General features: G+C 35.6%; 2 protein-coding genes across 2 annotated transcripts; one reads left to right on the top strand and one right to left on the bottom strand.

The window, feature by feature from the left end:
• Positions 1-4,098: 4,098 nt before the first annotated feature.
• Positions 4,099-10,758, bottom strand: ca2 (carbonic anhydrase II). Its single transcript, XM_052113723.1, has 7 exons — positions 10,593-10,758; positions 9,467-9,664; positions 8,559-8,677; positions 8,373-8,465; positions 7,380-7,442; positions 7,109-7,264; positions 4,099-5,910 (listed from the first exon to the last, which is right to left on the bottom strand). The coding sequence occupies exons 1-7, from the start codon at positions 10,624-10,626 to the stop codon at positions 5,791-5,793; spliced, it is 783 nt and encodes a 260-aa protein (XP_051969683.1). The 5' UTR covers positions 10,627-10,758; the 3' UTR covers positions 4,099-5,790.
• Positions 10,759-18,596: 7,838 nt separating this feature from the next.
• Positions 18,597-24,761, top strand: rbis (ribosomal biogenesis factor). Its single transcript, XM_052113727.1, has 3 exons — positions 18,597-19,055; positions 19,186-19,302; positions 22,652-24,761. The coding sequence occupies exons 1-3, from the start codon at positions 18,945-18,947 to the stop codon at positions 22,718-22,720; spliced, it is 297 nt and encodes a 98-aa protein (XP_051969687.1). The 5' UTR covers positions 18,597-18,944; the 3' UTR covers positions 22,721-24,761.
• The last annotated feature ends 1,248 nt before the right edge of the window (positions 24,762-26,009 follow it).

Here is a 26,009-nt window from a genome sequence, read left to right as displayed (position 1 = left end):
GGAAATTCCTCACCTAGAAACCTTTTTTTTTTTTCATGTGCACATCTATAAGCTTCTGTAACTGAACATATGTATACCCACACAAACAGACACACAGTCACTGTCCTTTTCTGCATATCGTGGCCCCTTTCGGCATATCGTGGCGCCATTTTGCGGCCCTCTTCAGCCAGTTGCAGGCCGTTAAGCATAACACAGTAGCCCGTTTCAGATTATGTCCGCCCATTCGGCCCCGTTCGGCCCCATTTCGCCGCCAGCCCACCAGGAAAAGTCTTTATTTAAAAATAAAAAATGTATATATCACATTGACATAAGTATTCAGCTCAGGTGCATCCCATATCCAAAATATGCAAAATTTAGCTCAGGTGCATCCCATATCCCTGGATCATATTTCAGATGTTTCTACACTTTGATTGATCAACCAAGGCACACACCTGTTTATATAAGGTGTCACAGAAGAAAATTCATATCAGAGCATAAACCAAACCATGAGGTCAAAGAAACTGCCTGCAGAGTTCAGAGACAGGATTGTGTCAAGGCAAAAAAATCGTGGCTGCTTTGAAGGTTCCCAAGAGCACAGTGGCCTCCATAATTCTTAAATGAAAGAAGTTTGGATCAACCAGGACTCTTCCTAGAGTTGGGCAATCGGGGGAGAAGGGCCTTGGTAAGAGAGGTGACCAAGAACACGACGGTCACTCTGGTTGAGCTCCAGAGATAATGTGTGGAGATGGGATCTGCAGAGAAGAATGTCAGATGTGCAAAACGTGTCGCATCATATCCAAAACAATTTAAGTACTGAGTTAAGTGTCTGGATACTTATGTCAACATGATATTTCAGTTTTATGAATTATGGGGTGTGCAGAAAAAAAAGTAATTTAAAGCATTTTTGCATAAGGCTAAAAAATAACAAAATATGGAAAAAATGTATGGGGTCAGAATACTTTATGAATGCACTATATTTAACCTCTGCTGTCATGCTGAAACCTTTAAAGATGCTAAGTGGGTGGACAAGGGGGTTTTAAGACAGATATTTATAGTTACACGTTGGAGATGGTTAACAAGTAAGTGTTTCAGAAAAACAAACATCATACAGGAAATGCAGTGAGGTGTCAGATGTCACAGATATAACTAACATGAACCACTACATGAGAGGCATTTTAATGAAAAAAGGCATTTCCTTCTGATCTTCCGGCTTGCATGCTGCTCTTTTTGAAGTCGAATGCATGTAGAGGCAGTATTATTGATTTACTGACCCAACATTTTCATGGCAATGTGTAAATTATCACGCAGCAGCATCATTTACACTTGCTCGTTATTTAATTTACACTGATCTTGACATGCCGAATTACATCAAAAGCGAGAAACTCAATATCTTATATTAATAACTTCAATATCTTGTTTACGTTTACATTTACATTTATTAATTTAGCAGATGATTTTATCGAAAGTGACTTACAAATGAGGAATACCACAAAGGCTCAGACCAGCTGAAAGAAATCTGCCAATGATACGAGACAAAATACAATTATATTCAAGATGCTATCTCTGAAGTCTTCTTACTGATCATTTTTGTCTTATTTGCTGGTAGAAATATGTTCAAATGTTCAAAGTGTCCGATGACCTTGTGTTCACTGACTGTGAACCACAAAGAACAAACATTCCAAAGCTCTTTATGACACATTTATTGAGGAATTTACAGTAAGGACAGCTGTAAATGTTAGGTTTAAGCAGTGTTTGTGGACATACAGAAGGTCTGTGGATATTTTTAAATGACTTACAATAAGCTTTAGAGGATACAGTAACCACAAACGGCAAGATTCCATGCATTATGACAGAAACAGCATAAAACGTGTGTGTATGTTTAATTATGTGTCTCTGTTTGTTTGATTGTTTATCTATTGTATTGTCTTTCTTTATGTGCAAAGATGCGCCTGCTCTTCCTGGATCACATTAGCATGGGAGCCTGCAGACATGGCTGTCCCTGTGTGCAAATCTGTGTGTGTGTGCACCCTTGACTCTATCGTAGGTCACGTTACAAGCTGCACTGCTGCTTAATCGTGGCAGGATGCTTTTTCAAGGTTTACTGCAGTACATCCATATGAATTAGCGGCTCGTTTGTGTGTGTACGTGAGATGTATATGATATATATATATATATATATATATATATATATATATATATATATATATATAAAACATAATTCTCACTTACTTATATCACACAAGACAGTATTCTTGTGTAACACATTGATTGCTGAGTTTGTGGGTCGGTTGCTTGTTTTTATGGCTGTATATCTCATAGTGACATCATTCTCTTAATCCTGCTCCTCTGCAATCAGATTTGGTGCAGCATGAACTTAGATATCAATGTGCTTTTCCATCTCTGCAGTACTGCATCGCTGCTCTGCAAAATGAGATTGCATTATGATGTCCTAAAGGCTTTGAGGCAAAGAGTCAGGTGACTCCCACTGACTCTGGTCTCACACAGCTGACAAAACAGCTTTGACTGAGCTCAGATTCATGTCAGTTTTGGTAGAAGAGAGTAAAAAGGATGGAGGTGAGGGTGGGAATGATAAACTAGGCTTTGCTAATGATCCACTTGGAGAAAATGTATGTTGTTAAATCATTAAGGCTACAGTGTGACATTTCTTCACCACTAGCTTCAGCAAAGGAAATTGCAAAATTTTTTCAAAACGGCATAACACTCCCCTGTCTTCCATTGATAGGACAAACAGATAGTCCACCCTGCCCTCTATTGCCGATTCCTCCCCCATTTGGAGGTCTGCAGCCTGCAGTTTTACCAACGTGATGATGCAAGTGCTTGATGTCATGCAAGCATGTTGGCACCAAGGGAGAAGTACAAAGTTAATGATAAATATTCACAAAATAAATAAATAAAAAAACCATTGCATTGCATCAATGTTGTAATTTTCTTACTCTCCTTTCATTGTGAATAAATCATTATTCTTGTCTGACCATGAAAGGAAAATGTCCTTGTTGTTGTTATTGATTCGTCTACTTACAATGAACCTATTTTGGGACATGCTAGAACCCAAGGTCACTGAGAAAATCAGACGGGTCAACACTGTTTTACAACTTTACCCATGGCATAAGAAACATAGCAAATGCTCCTTCTATAATTCCTTACATTTATTTCTCACATGTATACAGTGCTTTTCTTGGCACTCAAAGCACTTTACATAGTTGTGACACAACATCAGGATTTGGGTGTGGAAATGAGGAGATGGGGAGCAGTGCCTTCGTGTTCAACATATGTACTATTTTCAATACTTTCCCTCAGTTCATTAATTCACTCTCAAAATAAACAAACTTCTTCACAATACTCAATAGATCAGACACTCAATATAAACAGATGCCAACGATGCACACTCATTCTCTCTCTGTGGTGTTTGGCTGCTTTTAAGGGCTCTCTACGGCCATCACCGTAATGAGAAACAGCTGTTAGAAATCATGACAACCAGCTTGATGAGCCACACCACTCCCTCTCTCCTGCAAACAGACATACAACCACACCCCATCCCCACACGAGTATGGGGGAATCTCCTCAACCACCACCACTGTGCAGCATCCACCTGGGAGATGTGATGGCAGCCATAGTGCTCCAGTGTGCTCACCACACACCAGCTATTGATGAAGAAGAGAGTAGAGTGATATAGCCAATTCAGGGATTTCCTTTTGGTATTTTGTTTAGCATAGATAAGTAAGCAAGATATAAAAACAAATTAATTCATTTGCAGAAAGACCAACATACATGTCAGTATATTTCACTTAAGTTAGGCCTAATGCCTTATTTAGCACAAAACAAATGAGTGTTCCCGGGGTAGTGTTACAACAGTTCTTGAGGACAGTTGTAACTAGGTGTCACAATGACAGGTGTGCTTTCTCAGGACACATTTTTAGTGATATCTGTAAGATAGTAGGGACAAAGATAGTAGTGTGATATTGTATGAAAATTTGGTAACACTTTATGAAATATGCATTAAATATGCAATGCATTAATTATTTGACACAAATGTGTTTTTTGTAAAACCAAGCTAGTAACTGTACATGCATTTACAAAGCCACGACACAAATGATGAGCATAAAATATCTTTATTTAAAATGTCCTCTTTGAATATTGCTGAACAGAGTATGGCTGAACAATATTGCTTGATTTCAAGTAAAATAAATTCAGTACATTTTACCCAATTTATTTTCTATTCATACACATTTCATGAGAGAGAAGCTCCTGGTCCCAGAGAGGAAACAGCGATCCCCTTTCTAAAACTTCTAGACTGCAAGATTTATCTATTGGCATCTACCGATTTAACACTTTCTTATGATGTGTTACATTTATACAAGCAGACAGAGAAGTACGTTTGAAGTAAGAAGAAATAGAAATAAACATTGTGTAAATTGTCAGCTTTACGCTAAGCTAAAATGCTATTTATAACCATTTTACATGCACATGTTTACAGGCACCATCAAGAAAATTCACATTCTTTTTTCAAGTAATACCTTTGATATTAGGTCAAAAATCTTATTCTTGTTAATAGTTTTTGTTTTCCTTTAAAAAAATCTAAAAATCCTTCAAACAAGATCCATTTGATGTATCTTGTTTTAGAATCAACACTGCATAAGATATTTAGGTTTTTCAGAGAATATATTTTTAACATGTGTATTTTGTCTTACTGTACTGGCAGAGTTTTTATAGTCAAAACAAGTGAAAAAATCTGAAGAAGTGCTGAAGAAGTAATCCAAAGTATTTAGAATACGTTACTGACCTTGAGTATTCTAACGGAATGTTACAAATTACATTTTATAGCTTGTATTCTGTAATCTGTAGTGGAATACATTTCAAAAGCAACCCTCCCAACCCTGGTAATAGATAGCATTTTGACAATCTGAGGGACAAATATTACAAACCCAAGTATATATCATCTACTCTGATTATATGTGCTACATTTTTTGAGTGATTTCCCAGTGTTCCCTCACTGAATTTTGCCATGTGTGCTTGTTTGTTAGACAGGATTTTCTAGATATTGCAGCCTGACAGCAGCGTGCATTTGGCTTTTTTAAGCTGCAGCAATGCTGAGGCAGCCAGAGATTAAAGCCTGGCAGGAAACGACAGCAGTAGCCAGCACAGATGGCATCTCTTCGGGTAGTGGCTGTACCCCTGATGTCTTAATCTGAAATAATATCCTAGGCGTTATATCACCGAAAAATATATTTAAAGGGATAGTTCACCCAAAAATGAAATTTCTGTCATCATTTACTCACTCTCATGCTGCTGCTTTCCATACGGTGAAAGTGAATGTTGACCACAGCTGTCCATGATCCCCATTTCCATTGTATGGAAAATAACAGCTTGTACATTCTTCAAAATATCTCCATTTGTATTGCATGGAAGACATTTTTTTTTAGGTAAACTATTTCTTTATATGCCTATACAACCCACTTTATATATTTATTTATATACCCACATACATATTTTATCTTGCTTTGTATGCTTTTTTGTTTGTCAGTGTATCACATGTAAAACAGAGCACCGTACAATGTTGCCACCATTTTTAAATACAGATAATTCAAGCATTTGTCCTTTAAAGCAGATTTTCTCTTCAGAGATAAAGATAAAAAGATTAAGAAAGCAAAACAACACAGCTGGTCTGCTGACAGGTTGACCAGGATTGCTGTTTGGAGGGTGAAGGTTCTTAAAGGCCCTTAGCTTGGGCCCCATGCCTGCATGTCCTATTTAAGAAAGGATGGGAGCGGAGAGGGAAGTCCAGGGGGCTTTTCACTTGAAAGATGCGCGGACAGCACGGTCTTTTAGAGGCTGAGGGGGGCGGTAGTTATTCACCATGCAGCAGGCTACCTCCTTCTCTGTGGAAAACATCAGACTGCGGAATATTTCCAACTGTTCAGAAAAAGAGAAAGAAAGAGAGTGAGTTTTCAGCACCTGATCTGGTTTGTGTACCGGAGTAATTCTTTACACTACTGTATCAAACATGTATGACATTCTTTCTTCTGTATTTTAGGCAAAATGCTGGTCTCAGTCACCATTCATATTTTTTTCCATACATTGAAAGTGAATGAGAATGTTGATTAACACTCTGCCTCTCCTTTTGTGTTCCACGGAAGAAAGGGGTGGCTGTGGCTCAGGTGGTAGAGTGGGTTGTCCTCTAATCGCAGGGTTGCCGGCCGGTCCAACCCTGCGCCGGCCCACACGACTCCACATGCCGAAGTGTCCTTTGGCAAGACACTGAACCCCAAGTTGCTCCCAATGGCATGCTAGCACCTTGCATGGCAACTCTGCCGTCATTGGTGTGTGAATGGGTGAATGAGACTTAGTGTAAAGCGCTTTGAATACCACTAAGGTTAAAAAGGAGCTATATAAATGCAAACCATTTAAGAAAGTCATGCTGGTTTGGAACAACATGAGAGAGAGTGAATTTTCAGTTTTGGTTGTCTATTTTTCTTACCTAAAAGGCAGTTGTATTATTGTATGCATAAATCTCTAAATCTTTATATTTATTCTTAAAACAAGAATTATATTAATCTAGTGAATAATTCAACATTCATGTGCAGCTGGGAATGAGGCATGGCCACATGAGGTTATATACACAGTAACCAGCAGAGGCCTCGAAGAGCCAACTAAAGTCATGACATACTGTAAACATTTGACTGAATTTTCACAAGAGAGCTAGATAGCCACAGAGACAAGAATAAAATTGGCCTTTTGTGAGGCTATTTGTCAAGCCAGTAATATAAGTGGCGGGCACTCAAAATAATTAAAATAAATAATCGTAATTGTAATTGTTAAAAAAGAAGAAGAGGTCTCTGGCTTCTGGCTAGACTGAATACAAACCCACAAACAGGAAATGTAAGATTAAAAATGTAATAGTCAGCAAACATCACATTGCTCTTCTTCACAGTATAATCTGTGCACAGCAAGGTATTCCCCGTTCTACTCCTCAGTTATCCATTTCTGTAAACCTTCATAGTAAATTTGACACACATCCAAATCCCAACTATGCTAGAGGACGCACTTCACTACTAGCATTTTGCTTACAAACGCCACTTCTAGACTAGTTTTGGGTAAAAAATGGACTGACCTGAGCAGAGCTAATGTTTATTGGATTCTTGCAGACAATCCATGTGACACTTTCATACAGAGGAGGTGTGGTCAGCGACCCCAGGTACGTCCAATATTCCAGTGATTTTGGGAGCAGGACAGTGGGGTCAAAGTCACTGAATGAGGTCTGGTTTCCCTGTAAGATAACAGACGAAAAATAGTCTGAAAATCAGATATGCAGAATTCATTTCAACCTTCAATATGAAGCAAACCGGACAAAAAACAGAATTGATTTAGAGGGTTGAACATGCCTTGGACTTAATATCACTCAGAGCACCTAGAATTGTCTTAAGCTGATGATTTTCTGCACCAACCTGATGGACAAAAATAAACAAAGAAACATTTAAGACAAAGAAGAGAAAACTAAAATTACTGAAAAGAATGGTTGACACTTTCCATGAACAGGGTGCTGAAAGGCTTAAAAATGAAAATATTTTTCAGTGTATGTTCAACATCCAGAAAACTAAAATTTTCAACCTCAGAATTTCAAAACAAATATTATATGAGCTGATTATTTTCCATTCCTCTTATGTGAGGTACATTTTGCAACCTTGTTACCTGTCTAAATACCCTGATCTGTGTGATGTTTATATTGTCTAGCAGTAATCATTAGGCATATCATAAAATATCAATATATCTAGTATTGCTCGGCATGTTAGTTTATCGATACGTTTTGGAGGCATCATTAGTCATTACATTAGTCGACATTTAAATAAAAAGCCCATATTTGTGTGCTTTCCAATTCACTGTCAGATGGACCAATTATGTAGTCTGGCATAATAGCTTTGGGAGACCACAAGGGGGTGATATATCATTTACTGAAGCACAGGGATTGCTGTCAAACAGGACGTGTCAATGCAGCAGGTGGCAGTTGTGAATCTAGTCACCATACGCTCAAAATGTACATAGGTTTTTGTACTTCACGAATGAATGCTGATATAAATCAATAACCATTGGGAAAATGTTCTGATTGTCGATGCGTAAAAGACATCGATCCCAAGTCTAGTAGACATTAAAAGGTGAAAGGTCCCACGGAGAATGATGCATCTTTAATGCAAGGTGTGTTTAAAACAAGCTACTTTTCATGCTAGGTTAATTTTATGTTCGATAATATAGCTTATCTAATATCATTAATAGTAAAAAAAAACAACAACATGGTTTGTGCATCTAATACATTAAAAAACATAATAGGACACCAAATCACACCCAAATCATGGAAAATGAACATATGGCTGCACACAGACCTCTAGAAAGACTCCAACTACAGCGAGACCATCTGGCTTATCAACTGCTTCCTGAAATTTCGTATATTTTGTGTTCCAGTGAACCAGATGAAGCTGAAGATGAAATTATAACATCTATTAATACCTTGCATTTTCATAAATGCATTAGTACTCTATTTGGCATTTTCATAAATGTCACAGTCATACCTCAGCTGGATAGCATTTCCCATCCATTGTGTGTTCGGAGCCCTTGTCGTCACTTGCCCCCCAGTGGAAGTGAAACTGTTTGAGCCTGTAGGTGCCTGAGATCGGCCCCCCGGTCAGAACTACCCAAGCAAACAAAGATTTATGTAATGTCAAAATATTACAATATGGGTTTCAATACATAAACAGGTGAAACGTGTTTAAACCTGTTACACAGGTTCCATCTGCTCTTTCTGTCAAAGTTCAAGCCATTAATACTACAATAAACCATTCACTGCTTAGCAAGTAAACTTAAATTTAGTGTGTTAGTTGTACACGTGTGATTTCCCACAATTGTGTTCTTAAGTGACTGTGTCAGACAAAGATATCAGAGGTGGCAGGGGGGTGTTGCACTGAAATTTTCACACACAAATTTCATTTTTGCCTTTAAACTTGCTCAGACATGCACTAAAATAAAATGGAACCTATAAATAAACATGCAATCTGTCTATTTGGAGACGGCACGCTGTAATACTGCATACTATTGTAAATTAATATTTAACTATGTAGCGAGAGCAAATGCCAAATGTACAACTTTCGAAATGCTTTCCAATGACTTGCAACTTTAGAAACACTTTTAAATGACTTTGCTTCTTGGCTATATATTCAAATACATATTCAATAGTGCAATGCTCAGCAATAATATTATGCAATTAGATTTGTGTCAAAAGTATTGAATGTACATATAAAATAATATTTACAAATAACAGCACTAATACATAATCTTTTCCTCTGAATATTATCTAGCAGTTGTTATCACTGCGGTCAACAATCCCATGAATGAGTTAAGCTAATGATTAATAGAACAGTCTGACAGTTCACATAGCATATTGATTAGTTCACTATCAAAAATGAACAAAGCAGCCACTAACTTGAGCTGTCTTTATCATCATCGAAGTTCACTTGGAAGGAGTGTCCGCTGTTGACGATGTCCAGTGAAGTGGAGGGGTCATAATTTAGTTTAAGAGGCATGAGTGAAGAATCATAAGATGCCCCTTTGGTTCTAATGTCTATTGGAGACTGACGAAGTCCATTGGCAATGGGATAGCTTTCAACCCATTTGTCTGGTCCTGCATTGGAAGGTGACAAAGAGGTTAAATAGTGATATTATATGCATTTCAAAAAAACTAATTAATTTGCATTTACAATACATGCAGCTACCAAGTTATATGCATTTGAGGCAAAAAACAAAAACACGAACAAATGTACGTACATGGATTTTTTGTGCAAAAACATGCAGTCTCGGTCACTATTCACTTTCATTGCAACTTTGCAAGATAATGATGACTGAGGCTAACATTCTGCCTAATAACTCTTTTTTTGTTTAATGGAAGAAAGTAAGTCATATGGGTTTGGAACAGCATTTTGGGTGAACTAACCCTCTAAATCCAAGTCTAATTTTCTTACACCATTTGTGCATTCATGCATTTTAAGCATAAATCTCACTAAATGTTGTTATAACAAAATTTTGGTTAAAAAAAATATTCTTTGAAAACAAGTCTTAAAATGTTATGAAATGCTTCTGATGTAAATTAATCTTCAAAGATTATCTTTAAAAATTAAAATTATCTTCAAAAATTAAGATAAAGATATATGCATTTGAGACTAAATTAAATATATGCATTTATGTGCAGCAACCAAATCATATGCACTTGAGACAAAAAGCAAATGTACATGATTTGTGTGCCAAAAAACATGCAATTGAGCCAAAGACCTAATAGTTTATATGCATTTATGTAAAAAAAAAAAAAAAAAAAAAGAAGTGAAGAGAAATGCATATGTATATTTTCAGAAAATAAACCTCACATACTGGAGACAAAAATCTGTACTTAGTGCTGACTGCGCGATGTTCAAGGTGAATATGTCTTAGAAAAGGACCAATACAATTCATAACACGACAAAAGACAGAAATGTTTGATTTCTCAGTGCATGACAACCACTGTTTCATTCACATAAAATTTCATTAAGATATATTAAAATAATCAGAATCATAATTACCGTTATGATCCGCATATCCCCATTCGTGATGCATGATGATAGTGATGCTTTCTTGTCTCAGTGTCTCCAAATAGATGAACTTGTAGGTTTATATAGGGGCTCTGAACGCTGCGCTTGTCACGGTTTGTCCACATGACTGTAAATTAAGTGTGATCAGAAGGAGGAGCTTCGCAAGCAAGCGATCGATGGTGATCTCTCTCTCTCTCTCTCTCTCTCTCTCTCTCTCTCTCTCTCTCTCTCTCTCTCTCTCTCTCTCTCTCTCTCTCTCTCTCTCTCTCTCTCTCTCTCTCTCTCACACACACGCACGCTCGCTCGCTCGCTCACTCACTCTCAGCATCAGATGCTTAAAGCGCTCCTTCGGAATGCGCGATCTGATCCGTGGGAGTCAAACGGCTCCTTCGCTTTTATCCACCCGTACATCTACTGGACATTCTTTGCATTCTGTGATTGTGCAATCAGATACATGCGCCTGTCGTTGTGACGTAGAGTGACAGAGTGTCAATGAAACAATGAGTGCAATCACTCTTTCATTCAAATGATTCATGGGTAATGGTTTCACACACACACACAAACACACACAAAAAACTCTGCTAACTACATTAGGCAAGATTTTACGCATTTGACAAATAAATAAATGTGTCAAGTCGTGAGATAAATAGTATATTTATGAATTTTTATATGTCCTAAATTGTATTTAAAGGATATAACCTAAATAGTAACATTTAATGCCTACAGTATAAGCATTTGCATATACATGTCCTCCTGTAGTACATTGTATTGAAAGGATGACAATAGTAACATACAGCATAGTAAAGTCTATACATACATTTTCAAACGGTCTACTGTGTGCTGAAAGTATGAAAATAGTCAAATCAACATATTATAGCTTACAGAATGGATTTTCAAATGTCCTACTGAACATTGTGATAAAGCTATGAAAATAGTACAATCAGCATATTCTAGACTATCTAGACTATATAGATTTTTTTCAAATGTCCAACATTGTGCTGAAAGGATGAATATAGTAAACGCAACATGTTATAGCACATATATCAATTTCAAAACCCGTACAGTGCTGAAAGGATGGAAATAGGCCTGGTAAAATCAACATATGCTAAATGAATTTTAAAATGTCCAACACTGAAAATATTTACATACAACTACAGTATTAAAGTCTATATATACAGTTTCAAATGATCCACAGTGTGTTGAAAGTATATGAAAATAGTAAAATCAACATAGCCCATATACAGTACATTCATTTTCTATAAAAAAAAAAATAGGCCTAGTAAAAACAACATATTCTTGTCTATATAGCCTATATGGATTTAAAAATATCCAACATTGTGTTGAAAGGATACCAATAGTAAACTCAACATATTGTAGTCTATATGGCAATTTAAAATATCCTACAATGTGTTAAAAGTATGAAGATAGGCCTAGATAACAGCATATTCTTGCCTATATATTAATTTTAAATGTCCAACATTGTGTTGAAAGGTATCTTCTATCTATCTATCTATCTATCTATCTGTCTGTCTGTCTGTCTGTCTGTCTGTCTGTCTGTCTGTCTGTCTGTCTGTCTGTCTGTCTGTCTGTCTATCTATCTATCTATCTATCTATCTATCTATCTATCTATCTATCTATCTATGTTGTCTTACCGTCCAGTTATTTAATGGGAATAGTGGATTGGAATACATGTAGATTATACACCTCTATTAGGTACATTGTTTGCAGTCCTCTCAAATTTAATTACATACAGGAGAAACTGATAATAATGTAAAAAAATATGAAAATGTCCTTTGTATATATAACCAAACTAACTGCTTTTATTGTTATTATTATTTGAATTTATTCTTTATGTATATATAATGTTTTTGTTTTGTTACTCAGTCGCTTTCATTCAGGTTGTTGACTGGGTATTATTACTGTAAAATATAGCCAACTCTGTCGTCTGTTCAGAAGCAGAACTAGCAACACCCGATTCGCGAATCACTCGTTTGAGTCGGTTCTTCTAAATAGTTCGTAATTCTAAAACATTCGGACGGCTGCCGTACGGGAGAAGGGGGTTTATGCATACAATCCATTGAAACAAAGCCTGCAAATTAATCCTCTTTTGCCAGAAACATTGCAAATGTAAACAACTTCTTTTTTTTTTTTTTTATCATACCAACAAGATTGAATCTGAATTCACATTACAAAGTGATAGATTGCCATCTCGTGGTTGAACGTAGATAAACAAATTCAGTACAAATAAATGAATGACTGTTTAAATTCACGAATGGAATGATGAACGGTTGATTTAACATATAAATTAGCTTTATCATACGAATACTTTCATAAAATATATGTTCCCAAGTTAATTTTCTCTTTTTCAATTAATATTTTTTGAGCACTTCTGAAGTTTTCACTTACTCTCCCTATCACTAGGTGGCGATAATGAGCCTGTAACTTGAAGGAAACGCGCGAGTCACAACCTCTGATCTATTTATTATTTAAAAAAAAAATAATTAAGCTTCAAACAAACAAACAAACAAACAAAGTCAATGTACAGTCAAAACTACAATAATACATATATAAAGAGAGAAAAATACAGCAAGTGGGGAAGGCTAAACATTATGCAAATATACTGAAGGACTCACATAAAGAAACCGTTTTAATTGCTTTCTTATTATGTGAGTGAAAATTAATATAATAATATAACATCATTAACATCATTAATATAATTAATGATGTTAGATAAGGTATATTATGTCTTGATATATATTTGAATTTCTTTTTCAAGAACCAAAAACAAAGGTTGGGATTTACTGTAGGCCTACTTACAGTTATTTATATGAAATTTAGCAAAAATTAAAATTACATTTATAATAGGCTATAGTATTCTTTCCTTTTATTTGAGGGGATATTATTAAAACCAAATATAATGTTTTCTAAATATAAAGAAAAAGTGGGTTCTATGTTATCAATTATAAATCTAGTCAAATCTTTCCAAAATGTACTTACATGAGCACAATGCCAAAATAAATGAAACAAGGTCTCAGCCAATGTATTGCAAAAAGAACAGTTCAAATCAACATCCTTTTCAAATTTAACAAGAAAAATATTGACCGGGTAGTATCGGTGTAAGATTTTGAAAGTTATTTCCTAAACTTTATTTACTTATAAATATTTGTTTGGTAAAGCCCAGATGGCCTTCCATAATAAACCTTCCACCAGTCTATTCCAATAAACAGTTCAGTTTGACATAGTGACAATGTCTTTTTTAAGTAAGGAACGAATAGTTTTATTAATATTTAAAACTCCAGGGGCAAAACAAAGTTTCCCAATTGCAGTATCAAATAAATCATAAGCAGGAGGGGGCGCAATACTGTTTTGAGTATTAGCTCTGAATAGTGCCAAGACCCCTGTGGGAATCGCATCCATAACAATAGAAAACTCCCTTGGTGTCACTGAGATTTTATGGACATCTAGAAACTCAGAAGTGAGCAACATGCCTTCTTGATTTAATAATTGATAGACTTGTGTTATGCCTGCTAAAAAACATCTTTCGGAAAATAAAGATTTATTTTTTAATAATATATTGTAATTGTTCCAAATTAAATATCTATGGGGTGAAAAGTTATGCTTATATAACAGGGACCAAGCCAGCAACATTTGTTTATGAAAGGATGATCAATTTAGAGGTATTTTCTCAATTTTGTAATTGCATATCAAGAGAAACTCAAGACCACCTACTTTGGAGAAAACAAAATTGGGTATAAAATTCCAAAGAGAATTTTGATTTAGAATGAAATGTCAAATCCAATTAATTTCAAAAATATTACTTCGAGTACAGAAATCAAGGAAGTTCAACCCACCTGATTCATGAGTATTCATTATTATAGATTTCCTAATATAATGTGGTTCTTTTTTCCAAAGAAAATTAAATAAAGCAGTATCAATGACTTTACACATCTCTTTAGAGACATCGAGTGAAGTGGCAGCATAGACTAATCTTGACAGACCCTCAGCTTTACACAACAAAACTCTACCTTTTAGGGATAAATCCCTCAAAAGCCAGTGATTCAACTTTGCTTTAGTTTTCTGAAGAATGGGATCAAAATGTATCTTACATCTAGATTTTTGATCTTTTGAGATACAATCCCCAAATATGTAATTGATTCCTTCACTGGGATATTAGCAATATGTTGTAAATGGCAGTCTTTAATAGATAATAGTTCACATTTACTGATGTTTAAACTATAAGGCCAGAAGCTTTAGAAAAGGCATCAACTACTGTAAGAGCAGCCGAGACCTGATGCTGATCTTTCAGAAACAGTGCAGTATCGTCTGCTAACTGGGATATGATAATATCCCTGCCAGCAATACCTTTTAAGTGGCTTGCTTTAACATAAATATTCATAAGCTGAGTACAGAACAAAAAAAATAAGGGGAGATTGGACAACCTTGTCTAATACAGCGTTTTAGATCATATCTAGAGGATGAACCGCACCTTTAAGGTTAATAGAACAGTTTGCGTTCCTATACATTGTTAGTATAGCTTTACAGAAAAAGTCTCCAAACCCAAATTTTTGTAATGACCTAAAAATAAAAGCATGCTCTACCGTATCGAACGCTTTATAGAAATCTAAGAAAATAATAAATCCATTATCAGTACATAAATGCGAGTAGTCCAACAAGTCTAAGACTAATCTTATATTATTTGAAATATGTCTTTTCTTTAAGAACCCAAATTGGGCCTCATCTATAATGGGGTCCATAACTGACTTGATTCTATTGGCAAAGATTAAGGCAAAGATCTTATAATCATTATTTAATAGAGAAATTGGTCTCCAGTTACCTAACAGCAATGGGTCTTTTTTTGGTTTTGGAATCAACGTTATTAATCCTTGAGTTACAGTAGGTGGAAGACATGTATTTTCTATACTCTCTATATAAACCTCTTTAAGAAAGGGGGCAATAAGATTAGAAAAGGTTTTATAAAAATTTGGCCGTGAGACCATCAACCTCAGGAGATTTGTTAACCTTAACAAGTGTGATAGCATTTAAGACCTCCTCAATAGTAATTGAACTATCACAGAACTATATTTGCAAGTCTTAAAGAGGCAAGTCTTAACTAGTAAGTCGTAAACTCTCCGTAAAGTGATGCTTAGTCGCATAATATGACGTTTACCTGCATTGATCCAATAATCAGCCTTCATATTTGTACACCGAAGTATTAAAAAGCCATGAACTTCAATTTGATTTTGTTATGGGTCATGTTCAAACCTTGTTTGCTCATGTAACTGTCAAGAGCAGTTCTCTTGAGAGACATATTTTGATAATTAAAATATTATTTTAATAATTTAAAATGTCATACTTTTATATCTGCGATGGACTGGCGACCTGTCCAGGGTGTCCCCCGCCTTTCGCCCAATGTTAGCTGGGATAGGCTCCAGCCCCCCGCGACCCTGTACACAGGATAAGCGGTTGACGATGGATGGATGGATGGATACTTTTATATTTGACTGTCATTCATATGTTTATGAAGCCTGAAAAGGAATTCACACCCTTATTTTATTATATGACCCAAGCTAAATTTGTAAATGACTTGAGTGAGTTTGTATGGTAATTAATCACCATATTCATGAAACACAAAACAGGCAATTCATTGTCATAATCACAATTATTGTTTGACAATTATTGTCAGCCAAATTTCACAATCGTGACCCCTAATTTTCATTATTAGGTTTCTACCTTGTGAATTGTTTTGTTAAAAATTAGTATGAAATTTCAAAAAGTGACAACAGCTTGTATCATTATTAAAAATGCGATTTCATGACGTCATATAAATTGATAAAATGTGAAATTTGTACATTTTTAAAAAGCTAAAATGATATTAAATCACAAAGAAAAATATTTTAAAAAATTGCAATATACTATATTGCGTGAATATATATGAAGTGTCCCCCCTCAGTTTGCTTAATATATTTTGTTAGTTATATTATGCTTACATGTCGTCAAAACTCTGGCGAGTAAAAACAAAAATGTATTAGCCATTGATGCTTCTTTCTCCAACATGATCGTAGAGGGTTGAAAGGGTCTACTTAAATGTACTAAAACTGAAAAAGTGCTACGGATTAATGCCGACAGCACAAAATGTACTGATAAAACAAAATTTGACAATCACAATTGAGTAATTACAATGATTCGTATTTTGTGTGGCCAAAAGAGAAATGGGGGTTTGGTTCGCTGGGGTTGCAGCCTTCCTTCTTTTTTGTCCTTTGCTGATCATGCCTGTGTGTTGAAACTTGACACGGGCAACGCATCCTGAAAACTGCATGACACTTAAAAGTAAGGTTTTTTTCTCTCTCGTAAATGTCAACATCATAATGTATATCGAAATGATTGATGCCTGTCATGCAAAACATGAGCTCATTGATGTCATTAAATATCAGTCTGCTTTCTTATTCCATCAGTTACACCTGGTCGGAGTCTTTTAGTTTATACTTAGGGTTACGTCCTACCTTTAATGGTGCAACGCTCAAATATTTAGTAGTGCATAAATTGTAACTTGGTGCCCATTTACGCCACAACTAGGCTAAGTTTAAACTTGCGTATAGCTGGTGCAATCGGCCCTGGTCTATATATCAAACTTTTATTTTTTCTTCTTTTTTGCAGTACAAGCTTGCCCAGAGTTTTCTTAAGCCGTTTGGAGTGTGATGCAGCACGTTTCCTTGGCAATGAAGTGGAGCCTGATGTTTGTGCAGCTTTCTGCAATGCACTTTGAGTATGAAGATGTGATTGTTGTATGGTTCTAGGTTGAACATGTGTGCCTCAAGTTCCTTGAATGCAGAACCACCATGGAGTTCCAGAACCTTCTCAGCTGTCCTGCAGACTTTCAGGACACTGTCTGACGGTCTGATAAATCCACCTCAGGACTTCCATGTTGATCAGTGTGTTCATCTTGGGAAGAGCTCTCGACACCGAGTGCTGATAAACAGGTAGTGCACAGAATCTTCTTCATAGTTGTTTTAACTGCAAAGCCTGATATGTACCCCACCATAGCCTCTTTGAACATGGACAAGCTGGGAAGACTTCCAGTGTTCTTTTTCTCTGTGTCTTCTGTTTCAGGCTGAATGTCACTTTGCCTGAAAGGCCAGCATATCAGAAGATGCTGCCTCGAGTGTCACTGTCCGGTGGAGAACATCTGCCACTAGCTCTGATGAGCTTGATGTCTTGCTACCATTGTTTTGAAAGCTGACTTAGCTATGTGGGATTTTTGTTAAATCCAAGCAGATTTGTCCCCAAATATCTGGAAATTTGTATTGTATTGTTCAGTTTAAGTACATTTTTGTGTGTACTTGGAAGCGTTTGTTATTGAACAAATAAATATGTATGATTTCCTTGAGTGTGCTTATGCCAATAAACTTATTTCTGATTATGATTTAAAAGATATGGGGATTGTTGAAATAATTAAATGCTCACAAGCTGGTATGTACATATTCCAGAAATGAATGCAAATGGATAATTCCATAAGGTAAAAATAAAATAATATATATAGGCTACTCACACACACTGCATATGAACTTTGCTTAAATGAGTTCACATTTACTATATAATCTAGTAAAAAAATAGTTAATAATGTTGGCAAATTATGCAGATGAATAATTTGTCAACATTATGAACAATGAGTATTAACAGGTTTAAACTATGAAGGCAGAGAAACGTTGCATCCTTTAACAATCTGCAGATGTCGCTATTGGATAATTTTGCTTTAAAAAGGGGTAGGCCTATTAATACACTTTGGTGTTGTATTTTTACTGTTGAAATAATTATCCATTATGAACGTTATTCACACTCTACATGGGGGTGATGAATAATTTGTGCTTAATAGGTACATAGTCTTTAAATTACAACCTGTGGGCACTTTTGCCACATCCTTTAGTGAGTGTTTCGCTGTTAAACGCCGCACATGCCGAGATGCCCTCTGTCGGTAGGGAATAGTAAGATGGCCGCCATAGCACTTCCGGTAGCTTCACATACTGCTGGCAGTTTAGAGTTATATGTATAGATCAGTGGTCACAACACACACGTGGATGGTGGTAAAGGCTGTTTTTACTTGATAATGCGTAGTCTGTGTAATAGGATAGAAACATAATTTATTTTATTTTCGTTGTAAAAGTTTTGTTGGACAAATATATTTTAAGATCGAGTAATCAAAGTGTGATCTAGGCACAGATTATTGTACTGTTTTTTGTGGCCTTCTTTTGAAGCTGTCAAATCTAAGCTGCGTGTCAGAGTCGTTGCTATTTGTCAATCGAGTTTTGTGAAGGATCTCAGCAGAAAGCCTTCCAGGTTACACAAAACATGGCCAAAAATAAACAGAGAGGTAAAAAGCAGCAGAATGTCTTTCAGGTTGCGAACAGGCAGTCAAAGCCTAAAAGCAAAGCGAAACCTGTGAAGACCTCACTGAAACACGTAAGTGAATTTTTTTTATTGTTATTTTTTTATATTATTATTATTTTTTACTTTACATCAGTTATGGTTTATTAGCACTGGAGACTGATTTAAGACTTTTCTGAGTAATAAGTTGACATCTCTTCCACAGATAAACACTTTGAAAAATGATAAAGTAGAGAACCTGAATCAGATATTCACAGAGGTACAAAGGGATGTAATAAGCATATCAAAATCCACATGCAGTGATCTCAAAAATGGACAAAAGGTGAGAACTTTTCCTTATTGGTAGCTCTAATGCTGACAAATATAGCTTCAAAAATATTTGGATTCTGGACACCTAAGTCACATTTAAAATGTTAGAATGTATGTAATTGCATTAGATACATACGGAAGAGGATTAGGGCCAAGCAATAATAATAATAATAAAAAAGCCATCTCGAGATTAAAGTCATTATAATGCGAAATTAAACTCGTTAAATTTCGAGAAAAAAGTCGAAATACAATCTTGAGAATAAACTCATTAAATATCGAGAATAAAGTCGTTGTGTTTCGAGAAAAAACTCGTTAAATTTAATCTCGCATTATAATGACTTTATTCTCGATATTTAATGAGTTTATTCTCAAGATTGTATTTCGACTTTTTTCTCGAAATTTAACGAGTTTAATCTCGCATTATATTGACTTTATTCTCGAGATGGTTTTATTTTTTTATTATTGCTTGGCCCTAATCCTCTTCCGTAGATATAAATCACCAAACCAAATGATGCTAGATATTTTCTGGAGGGATGTCCCAATAAGCTTTTTTGCAGTAGGAGTACCAATACTCATCAATACAATACCGGTTTTTCTGTTTTCTGAGTTCCATCTTGAAGTAGGCCTGTCACAATAACTAATTTTGTTGGACGATATATTGTCCCAGAAATAATTATTATATAATATATAACTATATTATTGTCATTTTAAGACCATTTGATGCCACTGATATAATATAATAGTATAATAAGGCAAGTACACCCTTTCAAAGAGCATCGAACTTGTAATTCTTAAGAATATTGAGACATTGGAATTTAAGTCGGGAAGGCCCCTCTACATCTCCAACTGCGGTTTTTGTTTCCTGTTCGGAAAACTGGATGGAATGGTTATGTTTTAGATGAGCTTTTAGATTACAGGGCTCGACATTAATCATTGTGATTGGTAAATTGGTCATTCAGTAAAAATGTCACTTGTCCAGAAATAAAAAAGATTTTTTTTGCTGTTATTTCCTAAAACTAGCAGTAAAAATGGCTGATTAATGTTAACAAAATGCTTTGAAATTCTAACAAATCCTGATAAAGTACCCTGTTTATTTAATACTGTATGTGGGTCGTTGACAAATAACATAACTGTGAACTTTTATCAAGATTGAAGATTTATCAACATGAAAATTAATTAACTACCCGAATCAACTTTACACTTAACTCTCTAGACACGTCTTCAATTCCTTAAAAAAAAAACAGACATTCGGCATGTCCTGGCAGGATATACATTTTCAGATGGAACAATCCACCAAAAAAAAGAAATCATAATATTCATGACATAAAAATGTATTTGTTAAAATGACTCAACACATTTAATATATATATTTTTTAAAATAATAAAATATAATAAAAAAATCAGAATCACGCGTAAGGAAAATATGATACCACTTTTTACTTGATGGTTGTGCGACCTTTTTAATTATTAAAAATAACGTAAAAAAAATTTTGTTCAAAATGTCTGGTATGTTCAAAGCCACATGAAACAAACATAAAAATAGTATAATATTACAGTTCTAAGATTTATTTTATTATTTTAATTTTTTTTTGATTATGTAGATTTTTTTTTTCCATTTTCATTATGGAGAATCTTACTTTTGACTGACCCTCACACCAAATTCAACAAACGCTGCTGCATGAAAGAGGGAGAAGGATAAGCAAAAGCAGTTTTCCTGTATTCCCGCTAATTCTTGAATTAATACAAAGACAATACTCCAAATCCTGCGCAGAATTTCAGACACTGTAGATTATTTTCAATAGCAGGATATGTTTTTATATATATATATATATATATATATATATATATATATATATATATATATATATATGTGTGATACAGGCATATGCTAAATCACAAATAAACCCAGTATTTTTTTTGTCATTATTAAGGTTTCAGTCAGCCAATGTGTCCGGTCGGGCAAGTAAAATTCACTTTGACTTGCCCTTGCAAAAATCCACTTGTCCCGGACAAGCGTTAATGTCGAGCCCTGAGTTGTAATGACACTTTTCGTTGTCATTGTTTTTAAACAAAATTGACGTAACCGGCTTGTTCACATTAATGGGCTTTGCTCCCACACCGGAGCTGTGGAATGCAAAGTCCATTTGGACTTCGGGTGTGTTCACACTTGTTGTTCGGTTTTCTTGGTCCGGACCAAAAAAGAAAATTATACATTTAGTCCTGGTTTGCTTAGCGTTCACACTGACATTTTTAACATCAAACCTAGTAGTAGTAGTAATTACAGTGATTATTGCTTAACTATATACAGTAGTGATATATTTCTGTTGTACTTTTCTTCCATTTAAATTGAGCTTTTATTTTGTAAGAATCTTTTATTTTGGAGTGGAGCCCATTCCGTTTCTTTTTGTGCATTCAAGTCTTGTTGGGATGATCGTAATTACAAGTTGAACACACATGAACGGCACCACAAAGTCGTAATCAAGAGTAGGAAACTCTGGATTTAATTCGAGCCCCCTACTTTCAGTGTTGGGTGCATGTCGATTTTAAGAATCATGACGAATGCAAATTGTTATTGATAAAAATTACATTTTACTTGAGGATTTTAACTGTGCTTTTTAGTTTGTATGGATTTTTTGTGCTGTTAAGAATAACGATAATACTTGCCAGAAAATAAGCCTCCTATAGCTGGTTGATGCAGCGACAAGCATTTGCAACAACTACATTTGTGCTAATAAAAGCTTTCTGCCTTCGCTAGTAAGTGACAAAGAAAGAAAAACATATGAAATTGCAAAACAGGTCCATTCTTTCGGACTAAAATCACTTAATCACATCATATTGTAATTACGACTTACGGCCTTGTAAGTACGAACATCCCAGGAGGACTTGAAAGCACCAGGTGTATTTGGGGCCCAGTGTGATTATTAAACCGCAAAAGGCTGTTATTTCATTAAATAAATACGTAGTCTGTATGTGCTGCATGCTACATAGTGAATTAGCACCATCCTTTCTGTCCTCTGCTGCGAACAGACATGTTCATGATGTGTTATCGAGCTCCTTGGTTTGAGCAGCCAGCTTCGCATTTACATTCATACATTCTTAAAACAAGATCTATTTACTATTCATGCAGAACATCCAAACTATATCTCATTCAGTCTCAGCCTTTGCGGTTTAATAATCACTTTAGGACATAACTTGATTTTACATTGTGCGCTGAATGTTTATACAATGACAAGTTTGTTAACTTGGTTAAGTTCCACTTGGTTTGATATTTTTTATCCAATGCAATGCCAATACTCTTTTGGCCACTGTATACACATTATTCAGTGTTTAGATTGACATGTCTCACATTCTGCATGTTTCAGTTGGTCAGAGAAGCTCCACGGGAACAGGTCAATGTGGATAATGCCGCGCAGCTTTTCTCACAACTGTAGAAGATCATCATTTCAAATACAGAAAGCATGAAGAAAATGGACTCTGGACTTAACACACTACCCAACCTTACTGGATTAAACTTACTTCCCAAATGTTTAATATAGAAAACTATCATGCAAGTCCATCATCTATATAAGTAATTATACGCTAATGTCTGTAATAATATTGTACGTGGCTTTTAACTGCATAATTGCCCTCTTAAGTGCTGAGAAGTTAATTTTGTAAATGCATTCTGGAGCAGCACTGAAAACTGAATATCAGTACATTAGCAGCTTTCCCTCCGTGTGGAATAACTATTTAGAGTTCTCTGCATACAAACACAATAGTTAAAAGTCATTAAAGTCTGATTTCCATTAGAGCAGTTTGGTATGACTGTTTCTTCTGTAACATGTCTTAAGTTTTCTTCAGATCAAGATAAAGGAATAATGGATGGGCTCTCGAGCTGTTGATGTTCATACCATTAGCTGATGTTTTATTTTTATCAGTAAAATGGGCAATGGACTGTTGTGCACAACATCCAGAGCACTTTCAGCTACATAGCTTCAATACTGATTCTCTTACGGGATATTGGAAGAGTCTGTTCAATAACTGTAAGCTAAATTTCTACAGTTGAAGTCAGAAGTTTACATACACCTTAGCCAAATACATTTATATCAGTTTTTCACAATTCTTGACATTTAATCGTAGAAAACCTTCCGTCTTAGGTCAGTAAGATCATTATTTTAAGAATGTGAAATGTCAGAATAATAGTAGAGAGAATTATCTATTTCAGCTTTTATTTCTTTCATCACATTCCTAGTGGGCCAGAAGTTTACATACACTTTGGTAGTATTTGGTAGATCAGGGCTTTGTGATGGCCACTCCAATACCTTGAATTTGTTGTCCTTAAGCCATTTTTCCATATCTTTGGAGGTATGCTTGTCCATTTAGAAGACCCATTTGCGAGAGAGCTTTAACTTTCTGGCTATGTCTTGAGATGTTTCTTCAATATATCCTCATAATTTGACTTCCTCATGATGCATCTCTTCCTCATCTATTTTGTGCAATGCACCAGTACCACCTCCTGCAAAGCACCTGCCAAACATGATGCTGCCACCCCCATTCTTCACGGTTGGGATGGTGTTCTTCGGCTTGCAAGCCTCACCTTTTTTCCTCATTATGTTTGGCCAGTCATTATGGCCAAACAGTTCAATATTTGTTTCATCAGACCAGAGGATATTTCTCTAAAAAGTAAGATTGTTGTCCCCATGTGCATTTGCAAACTAGTCTGGCTTTTTTATGGTGGTTCTGAGCAGCCTTTCGGGTTATGTCGATATAGGACTCGTTTTACTGTGGATATAGATACTTGTCCACCTGTTTCCTCCAGCATCTTCACAAAGTCCTTTGCTGTTGTTCTGGGATTGATTTGCACTTTTCACACCAAACAATATTCATCTCTAGGAGACTGAATGAGTCTCCTTCCTGACTGGTATGATGGCTGCGTGGTCCAATGATGTTTATACTTCTGTACTATTGTTTGTACAGATGAATGTGGTACTTTCAGGCATTTGGAAATTGCTCCCAAGGACAAACCAGACTTGTGGAGGTCCACAATGATTTTTTTCTGAGGTCTTGGCTGATTTCTTTGGTTTTTCCATGATGTCAAGTTAGGAGGTGGGCCTTAAAATACATCCACAGGTACACTTACAATGACTCAAATTAGCCTACCAGAAACTAATTGTCTTAAGGCTTGACATAATTTTCTGGAATTTTCCAAGCTGCTTAAAGGCACAGTTAACGTCTGATAATAGACACACTTGCATTGTCTCTTATTTTAAAACTAAGTATTAATACAAGCATAATAACTTGTATTGTTGGTTAGTGGAGTGTAAGTGCAGTTTTGACAATATTCTTCTGACCCACTGGAATTATGATATAAATTAAAAGTGAAACAATCTGTCTGTAAACAATTGTTGGAAAAATTACTTGTCAAAACTATAGTTTACACATGAAATGTGTGAAGTGGTTAAAATGAGTTCACATGAAAAAATTAAAATGACTTCCAACTGAATGTTTTTTTTAAGACGTTTGCTTTACTGACTGCTGAAACAACATGAGATTAAGAACAAGTGAAAGATCAATTTGACTGTTTCTGGCTGTGAATGATACATATTGAGAGGAAATACCTTCAACAAGACACATTTTTTTGTTTTGTTTGTACTTTATTGACATATTCTTTGTTTGACATTAGTGTATTTTTGTTTTCATTAGGCTGTTTAACTCCCTAATATGGAGTGATGACTGCTCAACACCACTAGAGGGCAAACATTTATAATAATACTAAGCCAGCATATTTAGCCCTCATTCAAATTAATACCTAATTATATAAAGCCAAGTATATGATTATTTCTTAATAGAGAGATGGTTGTATTTTGACGTCTTTATTTTGAAAATTGGCATCTATGATCAAGAGCAACAGATAAGCTTGCATAATCACATATTTTAAATCTATTTGTATCATTGGTTAATGGAGTGTAAGTGCAGTTTTTACAACATTTGGGTTTATTTAATGCACCACTGGGCTTTTCACCAAAAACTGAAAATGGATGCTATGTTCAAACATAACAAGAATGAAAATAATGAATATTTTACTCAATTAACCTCTCATCAACAAGGCATTTACATCTGCAGAACTGCCCCTCACTGGATGCAATTATGGTGAGAAGAAAAACATCTCCGTATGCTATTCTTAGATGCAGGTTTGATATGATTTAGTGGCACGAGGGGGACCTACGAAGTATTAGGCTGGTGGTTTTAATGTTTTGGCTGATCGGTGTATATCTATCTTCCTCTCCATCCATTCATCTATCTATATACTCACAGAGCACTTTATTAGGAACACCTGTACACCTACTTATTCATACGATAATCTAATCATCCAATCGTTTGGCTGCAGTGCAATGCATAAAATCATGCATATACAGGTCAGGAGCTTCAGTTAATGTCCATCTGAATGTGGAAACAATTTGATCTCAGTGATTTGAACCATGGCATGATTGTTGGTGCCAGATGGGCTGTTTTGAGTATTTCTGTAACTGCTGATTCCCTGACATCATTGAGTCTTGGGCGCCCAACACTCTGTTGCCAGTTTGTGGTTTGTCCCTCCTCTGACCACTGTTGGTAGGTGCTCACCACTGCTGACAGAGAGAACCCCACAAGCCTTGCTGTTTCAGAGATGCTCTGACCAGTTAGTCTGGCCATAACAATTTGGCCCTTGTCAAAGGGCCTTTATGCTCAGGTCTTTACTTC

Source organism: Xyrauchen texanus, chromosome 41 (assembly GCF_025860055.1).
Source record: "Xyrauchen texanus isolate HMW12.3.18 chromosome 41, RBS_HiC_50CHRs, whole genome shotgun sequence".
Classification (NCBI taxonomy): Eukaryota; Metazoa; Chordata; class Actinopteri; order Cypriniformes; family Catostomidae; genus Xyrauchen; species Xyrauchen texanus.
This window is presented reverse-complemented; position numbering and strand designations above follow the sequence as displayed.

What these genes read in the sequence shown, in the direction of transcription:
- ca2 (XM_052113723.1), bottom strand. Translation starts at nt 10,626, where the DNA reads ATGCATCACGAATGGGGATATGCGGATCATAACG. An exon ending in TGATGATAAAGACAGCTCAA is followed by an intron (nt 8,678 to 9,466) that starts GTTAGTGGCTGC and finishes TTGCTTGGGTAG; the next exon opens with TTCTGACCGGGGGGCCGATC. An exon ending in GGAAATGCTATCCAGCTGAG is followed by an intron (nt 8,466 to 8,558) that starts GTATGACTGTGA and finishes TTTCATCTTCAG; the next exon opens with CTTCATCTGGTTCACTGGAA.
- rbis (XM_052113727.1), top strand. Translation starts at nt 18,945, where the DNA reads ATGGCCAAAAATAAACAGAGAGGTAAAAAGCAGCAGAATGTCTTTCAG. An exon ending in TGAAGACCTCACTGAAACAC is followed by an intron (nt 19,056 to 19,185) that starts GTAAGTGAATTT and finishes TCTCTTCCACAG; the next exon opens with ATAAACACTTTGAAAAATGA. An exon ending in ATCTCAAAAATGGACAAAAG is followed by an intron (nt 19,303 to 22,651) that starts GTGAGAACTTTT and finishes TGCATGTTTCAG; the next exon opens with TTGGTCAGAGAAGCTCCACG.